This window comes from Saccostrea cucullata, unplaced genomic scaffold, assembly GCF_032062105.1.
Source record: "Saccostrea cucullata isolate Sc308-1 unplaced genomic scaffold, CSIRO_AGI_Scuc_v1 ctg10391, whole genome shotgun sequence".
In the NCBI taxonomy this organism is placed as follows: Eukaryota; Metazoa; Mollusca; class Bivalvia; order Ostreida; family Ostreidae; genus Saccostrea; species Saccostrea cuccullata.
The window spans coordinates 11,047-21,739 of NW_026936417.1; the positions used below are offsets into that span (position 1 = coordinate 11,047).

The following is a 10,693-nucleotide window of genomic DNA, read 5'->3' on the forward strand; positions in this document are numbered from 1 at the left end:
TGAGAGTCCTATCTCCTCTCATTCAAAATTTATGAACAAGGGTAAAGTTTTTGTGTCAGACGGACAGACTGACAGACGAATGAATTTAATGTCCACTCGCTTTCGCGAAAGCGAGGGACAATAAATTGCTATATTTATAATTCTAAATATCATATTAGACAAATGAAGAGTAATTAAGAATTTTAGAGAGTACACTTGCTAATTTTATTTATCGAGGAGGTGGTAGACATTGTCTGTATATACACCCATATATATGTAAGTGCTTGCTTCAATTGCAAATGTTTAATTTTGAGGTCAAAGGTACAACCAATGGTTTCGTAGCTTGCCTGGGGCGCTTACATGTAGCTTAAGTTCGAACAGTATTCACAAGATTTTACTCAATATTGTAAATGCAGTTGGTTCAAGGTTTTCAAATCCAATGGAAGAAGTTTATTGAGAGTGATTAAGGAAAGACACGTTTGAAAAAGGTAAGGATATCAAACTGATGTTGATAACTAGTGATATTAGACATGCGCTTGAGAAATTCAAAAGATCCAGCTTACAATATTCATTATTTACACAATACTCAACGTTGAACTTCTTTTGTAGCTGTTTTTAATTCCTTGAATTGTGTACTTGAATGTGATTTATTAAACAAAATTTGCAATAATAATTATTTGAAATCTGGCAATACTTTTCAATAGCTTGTCTGTCTGTTGATTATATGACTCATAGGAATCGGAAGCAAATTGAAAGGGGGGAGCTAATTGAAGGTTGAAATGGGGGGGGGGGGCTTATTCAACAAAAACTGTGAAAAATGTATATTCTAAATTACAATGCATATTTTATGTCTTTTTTTGCAAAAAGGTGGGGTATGCCTTAATGACAGCTCAGGTGAAATATTCTAATTAGCATTTTTTGTCTTTGAATAACTTACCAGATTAACTATCAAACTTTTAACAAATACTTTAAAGTTATCATAAATATTGATTCGAACATATTTTATTGTCATTTAATTACAAAGGGATTGGGCACAAGTTCTGAAGACTTATAACGCCCTCTCCCTACATGTAAATCAGCTGTAAATTACACATTGGCAGAGTTAAACATGAATTTTTAAAGTATACAAATTTGCAGATATGTATATATATAATCATATAAACACAAATAATTTTAAAAAATATTTTCTGGCTTTCACATACTTTGGACATACAAAAAAACAAAAACAAACAAACAAACAAAAAAAAAAAAAAAAAAAAAAAAATATGTGTCTTCAACTTAACGACACGAGCATAAAGTAATTGATATTGAATTATATTAGTTCCCTTTTCGGGGAAGCATTACTATAAAACGGGATTATTCCTGTTTTCAGTAATAAAAACATTACTGCATGAATACGGGAATTTTTGTCATGATTTTGGAATAATGCCTCAAATTTATTCATTAAATAAAAGTGCATTAAAATGCCATGTGATGTGTTTAATCTTTATTAAACGAACCTCGCTTGCCGAAAAATTTGGTCCTTCAGTACTGCAGACATTGTCCAGAAATGTTTGAGAGCTTGCTTCTCTCTTTTTATGCGCCTGGATCGATAGATCCGGGGCGTATATTGTTTTTGTTCTGTCTGTTTGTCTGTCGTCCGCTTTAACCATAACTTTTGAACCATGAGAGATATAAACTTTATATTAGGTATGCATGCTCCAATAATAAAGCTCTTTCAAATGACACCAATATCAATGACCTTAACTTTCAGCAATATGCTAAAACAGCTTTTTCGAACTTTCGCCATAATATTTGAATCATAGGAAATAGAGACTTCATATTTGGTATGCATACTCCGCTCTTTTCTTTCTTTCAAATGACACCTAAGTTGATGACCTTGTGACCTATATGCTAAAAATAGCTTTTTTGAACTTTCGCCATAACATTTGAACCAAGAGAGATAGACACCTCATATTTGGTATACATACTCTACAAATTATGCTCTTTCAAATTACCCTAAGGTCAATGACCTTGTTACCTTGACTGTGACCTACATATATATGCTAAAAATAGCTTTTTTGAACTCTGTTGCCGCCGGGCGCATAGTGTTTCACAAACACATCTTGTTCAAATCAAAATTTTCATATAAAGTGAGATAATGTTAACAGAAAGGATTCAGTTGACGCCTCAAATATCATAGAAGGCTTAATAAATGTGATTTGTTTAGAGTAGCTGCAGAACTGTAGCGTTATGGTTTTATGTTTTTGTCTTTGATCATAACACTACAGTTCCCGACCGTAATGCAAAAAAGGTGCAATCTATACGGCGCAAGATTTTTTGCGCACTTTTACGGAGAATTTCTCCACTTTCCAGCATTGATCAACCTACTATCTTTCGCTCCTGTATTCATGACACATTCATTTACCAATCTGTATTTTTTTTATCCACCTCCAAACCCTTCATAGTCGTCTCTGCAAGTGATAAACGCACTTGTTTAGAATTGACTTTTAGATTGCTGAAAATTCACCTCAAGTAAGTTTGTTGCCTGTAGAGACGACTGAAATGGTTAGGAGGTGGATAAAATACACAGATTGGTAAAAAAAATGTGTTTAGAATTAGGGAGTGAACGGTAGTTAATTGATCAAAGCTGGAAAATGGAGAAATTCTCCCTAAAAGTGCGCAAAAGATATTGCACCTTTTTGCATTACGGGATCTGTAGCGTTGTTGTCAAAGTCAAATATACTATATAAGATCATAGCACTACAGTTCTGCAGCTAAGTTTAGAGTAGCTGCAGAACTGTTGCGTTATGATTTTATACATGTCTTTGACTCTAAAATTTATAAAACCGTAACGCCTCAGTTTTGCAACTAGGTAGAAAGGAAAGGAAACAAATCTAAATTTATTAATTTTCCGAAAGACATAGCTAATGTCAGCCAACAAACTACTGAATGAAATTTGCCAGGGCATTATGTTGACTCGGGACCACTGACATTGTGAGGATGCTGGATAAATAAAGAAAGGTTAATTTATTATCATAGTTCATTTTGTCAGCAAACAAACTGTTGATATTACATAATCTATGTTTTTGTTCCAGGCAACACCATGGATATTTTGGTGAATATTATCATTACTGTAACAGCAATGTGTGCTCTAGTCTCATCGTCCAGGCATGATCTTCGAAAAGCTATCCTTGCAGGTTACGCCAAGGAGTTAAGTCCTGAACAGAACCCGATATTTGTAAACCTGAAGTTCACTGCCTTTAGACTAATTAACTATGACGATAAGGATGGGAAATTTACAATAAGTGGTATTCTGGAGCTGTGTTGGGTTGATGAGAGGATCAAACAAAATTGGCTATCTGCGTTGTCTGTAAGTATTGACAACCATGACCATGATATTAAATACATGTATTTCCTGGATACAGAAGTCTGGACGCCGCAGGTTCTTCAAATGAATCCCCATAGTCGAGATGTATTTCAAGAAATGTTTAAACACTCAGTCATGTTTAATACGTCGGGAACAGCACTAATGATGAAAATGGACATATTTACCTCGGACTGTAGTGCAGATTTTTCTTTTTTCCCGTACGACACACAAACCTGTTCCATCGAAGTAGCTGCCTGGGGCTTCTTCAACAATGAAATTGTCTTTACACCAAACAGCAGTAAAGTTAACATGGATCATTTTGAAACAAACAACTTTTGGCAAGTGAAAGATACAAGTATCACTGTGAGCAGCATTAAGAAAGAAGGGACCTCACCTATTACAATGGCGAGGATAGTGTTTACCATGAAGCGGCGCGCGGCATATTATGTTCTTTTTCTGATTTTACCTATCCTTTTCATGGAGGTTCTTCAACTATTCGTGTTTATGTTGCCATGGGATTGCGGTGAACGGTGTGGCTACTCCGTGACACTGCTTCTGGCGATAGCTGTATATCTAACCATAGTAACTCAACAAATCCCTGAATCTTCAGGACCCACCCTGTCGATTTTAGCCATGAAGATGGTAATGGATCTGTCCATTGCCTGTTTGGTGCAGATATTTGTGATTGTCAGTCACGTGAATTACAATTTACGTAATCGAAGTTACAAGGAACTCTCACGTGGGTTCTTACCGAGATTGCTTATCTGGGCTAAATACAAGGATTTGGGTACCGATCTAGAAAAGGGATTCTTTGCAGTTACAATGATTATCATTGTGCTTTCCAATATTGTATTCCTGGCAATGTTGAATCAGGATCCGTAGAAACAGAACACTTTTTGTGATTGTTTAATAGTTTTTCTATTGGAAAAGACAAAATGCTATTTAAGTAATTAAGTCACCAACATTAAAATTGCTTCAGTGTAAATTGACGGTTTGATATACGTAACCATACCCCCAGTCCCCCCCCCCCCCCCCCCCCCTTAAAAGAATAAAATTAATCGGCATGAACTAAACTGTGAAGTTTTCATTGTATATTGAACAATATGATTTTGTAATGTATCATAAAGCGTATGTCTCTTAATCAAAAAACCGGCTGAATGTGACGTGTATTGTGTTTTATGCTCCTTTTGTTTTACTTTTGAAGAACAGGGGCGTAGAAGGCAAAGACAATTTCCCGTTGAAACAGAAAAGCAACATATTTCTCAGTTTTCAAAGTTCATAAAAAAGAAGAATATTAAAAATGGTGTCTGAATCCATTCTATATGAAAAGAGAAATTTTTTGAAAAATGATATGATTAAAAAAATCGTTTAAGTCACACTGACACAAGATATAAGAAGCATTTTAAAAACATTTCGCACCACTGCATTGCTATGTGGCGAGTTTGCAAATGCAGGATCCGGGGCTTTACCTGAATACATAACTGAGTGAAAAACAATTGAATTTTCAATAAGTTTCGATAAAATGAGGGATTCAAATGTATTAAAGATGACAATGACAATTACACAATTTAAAAAGAAAATATTCTAACAGCGGGGATTCGCTCTTGGCCTGTTCGCCTCTATTCTTCCTTGGTTTCTTTTGTAGGTATGTTTCAACTTATTTTTCTTGTAGGGTGAAGGTTTATTTTGTTTTGTTACCGTTGCTTTGTTCTTGCATCGCTTTTGCACCGTTTGTGCTATAAATTCCTTAGTTGTATTATACATGTATTTATAATTAATTTATATAATTATATAAAATAGTTATATCTTTATTTTTTTAGTATTTCTTAATTTCCTCATTTCTGAGAGAGATGTCATGTTGTAAATTTTGAATTTACCGGGTGGCAGTAACATGACAAAAATTTACAACATGACAAAGTTGTCATGTTGTAAATTTTGTATTTACTGCCACCCGGTAAATTCAAAATTTACAACATGACAGAGAGAGAGAGAGAGAGAGAGAGAGAGAGAGAGAGAGAGAGAGAGAGAGTGTTGCAAAATGTCTTTGAAAGATTATACCTGTACTTCACCAAGGCCGAGTAGTTATAGTTTTCTTCTATAAGTCGCTCTGTGTTACCTTCTTTAACTAGAAAAACAGTGAAGTCCTAGAAACTCATCAAAAACATTATTTTTCGTAAATTGTGTGAATGAGCTAAAACAATGACGCTGAGATCCTCAATTAAAAAACGAAGACAAATGGTTTTACTCGTATATGGAATGGCTAGTGAACTACTTGATCATATTCGAATTACGTAGAAAAGCGATTATTCAAAGCAAGAATGAAAATGAGTACAGAACAATATAGTTACATGACACACATAACAATTAACAGTTGTACGGAATGTACACAATGTAAATCGTCGATGTTCTCCAAATTCAATCTACTCTTTAAAATATAAATCAAAGCATCTCGATTTATCTAATAGAAAACTTTTATCATTGATTTAAAACATATTCACAAATAATAAATATGTGTTTTATTTTCATAATTTTTTATTCAAAAAGTTAAAATGTAGATACAGCCTTTCTTTACATATATTTTATTAAACATTAACATCATGCATTTGTTAAGAGCAAATCATATAATTTGCAAAAAAATTTTTCTCTCTGAAAAAAATCCTATAGAATGCGTAATAAAGAGATTATATCGGTCTTTGAATCACAGACACTTGTTTCTGTATTAATAATTTTTTTCAACCTATCATTAGACTATGGGTTGAAAAATTTATTACAGAAACTTTTTTGCAACTTTACACAACACGTGGTCGCGCTATCACACAAAATTTGATTGTGTAAAATTGTTTGAGTGTTATGTATGGCAAGCACTTTTGCTATTTATTCGGAAAATAACATTTATCTTATAATTACAGAGATATCTCTCAATTTAGAGAGATATCTCTTAAAAATTAGAGATATCTCCCTACTTAAAGAGATATCTCTCATTTTTAATAGATATCTCTTTGAAAAAGAGATATCTTTTAAACTTAGAGAGATATCTCTTAAACTTAGAGATATATCTCTTATACTTAGAGAGATAATCTCTTCCACTCGAACAGATATCTCTTTCGTAAAAAGCGATATCTCTGAACGTTGAAGAGATATCTCTTTCACCTAGAGAAATATCTCTTTTACATTTGGAGATACCTTTCGAAGTCAAAGAGAAATCTCTTAAAGTAAAAGAAATATCTCTCTTAGTTTATCTTAAGAGATATTTCTTAAAGTGAAAGAGAGATATCTTTCAAAAGTGTATAAAAGAGATATCTCCCAAGCAAAAAAAGATATCTCTTTATTGAAAAGAGATATCTATCTTCTTTATTGTCCCCCTCTTTCGCGAAAGCGAGGGGACATTAAATCTTATTCGTCTGTCCGTCAGTCTGTCCGTCCGTCACAAAAACTTTAACCTTGCCCATAACTTTTGATTTAGTGGAGCTATGACTATACAATTTTACATGTATATTCCTTGTGACAAGACCTTTCTTTGGGTACCACCAAATTTGACCTTTTGACCTTGACCTTGTAGTTTGATTTACTTTTACACAAAAATTCCACTTTTACTTTGGCCATAACTTTTGTACGGTAGATACTAGGACTTTCATATTTCACATATATATTTTTTGTGGCAAGACCTTTCATTGGATACCAAGAACTTTAACCTTTTGACCTTGACCTTGGAGATTTACTTACTTATGAAAAAAACTTTAACCTTGACCATAACTTTTGAATGGTAAGGGCTAGGGCTTTTATATTTCATATATGTAATCCTTGTGAGAAGTCCTTTCATTGGATATCAAGAACTTTAACCCTTTGACCTTGACTTTGGAGTTGACCTACTTTTAAAATTTTTTAACTTTGGTCATAACTTTTGAACGGTTAGGATTAGGGTTTTCATCCTTCACATATGTATTACTTGTAACAAGACCTTTCTTAAGAAACCAACAACTCAGACCCTTTCACCTTGGAGTTTGACCTACCTTTCAAAAATTTGTTCTCGACTAGGTGGTGCTGGGGATTTTGTATTCCACAAACGTATTTCTTGTGAGAAAAACCCTACTTTGGTAATAATATATTTAATTTGCATTTAAGAAAATTTTAATCTTCGTTATGTTGCCATTCGGGGTCATCAGTGTTTAACAAACACATCTTGTTCCTTATGTTGAGAAGAGATAGGGCTTTCATATATGACATGTGCATTACCTGTGACAAGATAATTCCGAGTATATGCTATGATTTCTTACCCCTTGACCTTGACCTTCACGATTGATCTTATTTTTAAAAAAAATCAACTTCAATGATAATTTCTGAATAAATGACATATGATAGGGTGTTTATATCAGACACAATATGTCATAAAAATAACATCTCACCCACAAAGACTCCGAAAGCGGGGGACCACAATTCTTTTTTTCATTTAAATTCCATTGAAAACGACTTCTCTCTTACCGGAAGTAATCCTTTTATTCACAGAAGTAGGTAAAGAGATATCTCTCTTATTGAAAGATTTTTTTAATATCACGAATAAATAGTAAAAGGACTTGCCATAGTGATGTTTTGTGTTAGTGCGACGGCGTGTTGTGTAAAGTTGTGATAGAGTGACAGCGTGTTGTTGTGCGAAGGTGTGTTGTGAACAACATTGTTACTTCGCGCTAGCGCGTTGTTTCTAATGGAGTATTACACTTTTGCAAATGGCCACATCGGAACACCATGAAAAAAGTGTCTTCAAGATCTATGAAATAAAATTCTGGTGTGGCATTTCTCTTAAATACTTAACTAATAAAAGATTATGGTCAGCACAGTTCGTGGTTGGCTTTTTGCTGGCGCGCTCAAGCTAGCAAATCTCTGAGTAATATGCATGCAAGACTACCTCACATTGGACATTCTGCATAATACTTCTGTATATTAACTGCATGATGTCAATTTTGTTTTATCATCTGAAAATACACCTAAATATTTATTCAAGAATGATAGAATATTGGGCAAAACTTGTGTATGGAAAAGAAAACAAATTGTGTAGATCTACGTAAACAATATGATAAAGGGGAAATGGATTTCATTTGTACAAAAGAAATGAATAAATGTGGTTTATCAGAGATATGGTATGAGCAATATTTTCATAATGTAGAATGCGTGACTGCTACAGTCAAATAAAGATTATAATTAAAAGATCCACATATTCAAAAGTGGAATAGCGAAGTTCAAGAATCTTCAAAAAGATTTAATCATAGAATTTTTAAAAGCACTTTTGAGAGCAAAAAATATTTAGCACTGTAATCATAAGTTTAGAACCATAAATCACCACCTTTCAACTGAAACAGGAAGATGGAATGGCATGAAAGAAGTTGTAGCTTATGCAGTAGTAACCAGATAGGAGATGAATATTTTAGATTGCAGTGCTTTAAACAAATTGAAGAAAGGTTATTTGAACCAAAAATTTTGTTCTAATCCAAATATTATCAAGCTTGTTAAGTCGTGTGCCAAAATGAGGCTGTTTCTTTGAAGAAATTATGTTTATCTATTTCTAAAATTTATAGTATTGTCTGTTCTCCTTAGTTATCACCTTCTGCTTGACCCACTGTATTATATGTACATATGTTTTGTATGTTTCTGTACCTCATGTACCATTGACATGGTTTTGAGAGAATAGAAGTAATGTTTTATCTACCTGTTCATAAACGTTAAACAAGTAAAGGTATGTTAGATCTTATAATACCATTATTTTAACTCTTGACCTTTCATGTGTGGCCTTGACTTTAATGCTGACCAACCGTCTGGACATCGGTGATTCTGTTATGCTAAATACCCAAATTTTCGATGCAGCTGTATATACTTTATCTATTATACTTTATCTTCATTAATTGCATAATCTAGATAGTTCAGGAAAAGGCTGAGCTAATTTATAGAAATAAGTGAGATATAAAAATGCATTCCTGGCACTTGTAAGAACATTCCGACTTGCTTTCATTTTTGATCCGAGTCGATTTCAGCCTGGAGATGTTTTCCAAAAGATTTGCTATCTTTGCCCTTCTCTTTTTGCTCTCTGCCAAAGGACACTGTCTTCTCAGATTTCTGGTAGTTATAAAAGAAGCGAATCTTTGAATCCACAGCATCTGGATCATGGAAAGGTAATTAACAAATTGTTTTAATATTCTCACGCCTCTTACTTAATAATAGATATATGTAATCTTTTTTTTCCCTTAAATTTATCATCCACTCATTGTCGAAAAATAATGTTTACAATGTTTACATGTGGCTGGAAAAAAATACACAAAGTTTAGTTGTCCATGGCTGAGAGTAATGAGTTAAAATTGTGAAAAAAACAATTTTGCTTTTAAAGAAACCAATATTTAAAATTAAAGTTAATTTATTCTGGCTTACAGAACAAATTTTGTCCATTGCATATTTTTGGCATATGTTGATTTAAAATATTTTATCATAAAAGGATAAATAATTATGTAATCAGATAAAAGGTCGATGGTACCTGTTTATGGACACACGTAGCGCGGACGTCAGAGACAACACCTATTGGGATTTTGAGGTTCTTCATGATGGGAGCTTGGTAAAAACACGTCATCGCTGGTTTCCGTAAGTTTTTTTTTTCAGTTTATATAACAGTCATATCTTCTTATAAATATGTTCCACATTACATAGCAAACATAACCACCCAATTAAAAACGTTATCAGTCCGATCGAAAAACAAATAATAAATTCACTGATATGAATTGATTAAACATTTTAATTAATGTTTTCCAATTTAAATAAATTTGCTAAGATTTTACATAGCATATTCTTATTGAGGATCAATGTATACAGATGTAGAAGATAAAATTTACAAGATTTTTCTTTATTGAATTTTCCACTTTAGAAATTTAGAAGAATGTCGTACCACAGCACTGAAGTTTGTTCCTTTGGATTTGGATTTGTCTCCAACCGAAGCAGTGAAGTTTGAAGTCATTCGGATGTCGACAAAAGGTCCTTGTTTTCAACGAAAGTTTTCTTTTTATAACTTATGAGCTATTCCAAGAAGTATTAAAAAATACATTAATTACATGTGTATGAATGAATGATCCACAGAGAGAATATTTTAGTCAACAATGTCACTTACCAAGAAGATAAAATTATCTGTTTCTCCAGAGAAATACAAATTTTTATTCACATAATAGACATCACTGTATTCATTTACTAAGAAAATTTAACATTTTTTATCAGAAAAACTAGATACACAGACAATTTTGTTCGTAAATGATGATCCTGTCGACGGATTTGTGATCATGCGCCAACAAACTCTTCGAGATACCTACCTAATCACAACAAGAGCCAAGAATCCCAAAA

At 33.1% G+C, this 10,693-nt stretch overlaps 1 protein-coding gene and 1 long non-coding RNA gene across 2 annotated transcripts; both read left to right on the forward strand.

Annotated features, from left to right (window-relative positions):
* The first annotated feature begins 327 nt into the window (after positions 1–327).
* On the forward strand, positions 328–4,368 carry LOC134245554 (neuronal acetylcholine receptor subunit alpha-6-like). The gene is made up of 2 exons (XM_062727833.1): positions 328–467; positions 3,057–4,368. Exon 2 carries the CDS (start codon positions 3,065–3,067, stop codon positions 4,208–4,210), a length of 1,146 nt encoding a protein of 381 aa, XP_062583817.1. The 5' UTR covers positions 328–467; positions 3,057–3,064; the 3' UTR covers positions 4,211–4,368.
* Positions 4,369–9,326: 4,958 nt separating this feature from the next.
* LOC134245555 (uncharacterized) lies at positions 9,327–10,333 on the forward strand. Its single transcript, XR_009987454.1, has 3 exons — positions 9,327–9,486; positions 9,825–9,946; positions 10,227–10,333. It is a non-coding gene; the product is annotated as an uncharacterized LOC134245555 (long non-coding RNA).
* The last annotated feature ends 360 nt before the right edge of the window (positions 10,334–10,693 follow it).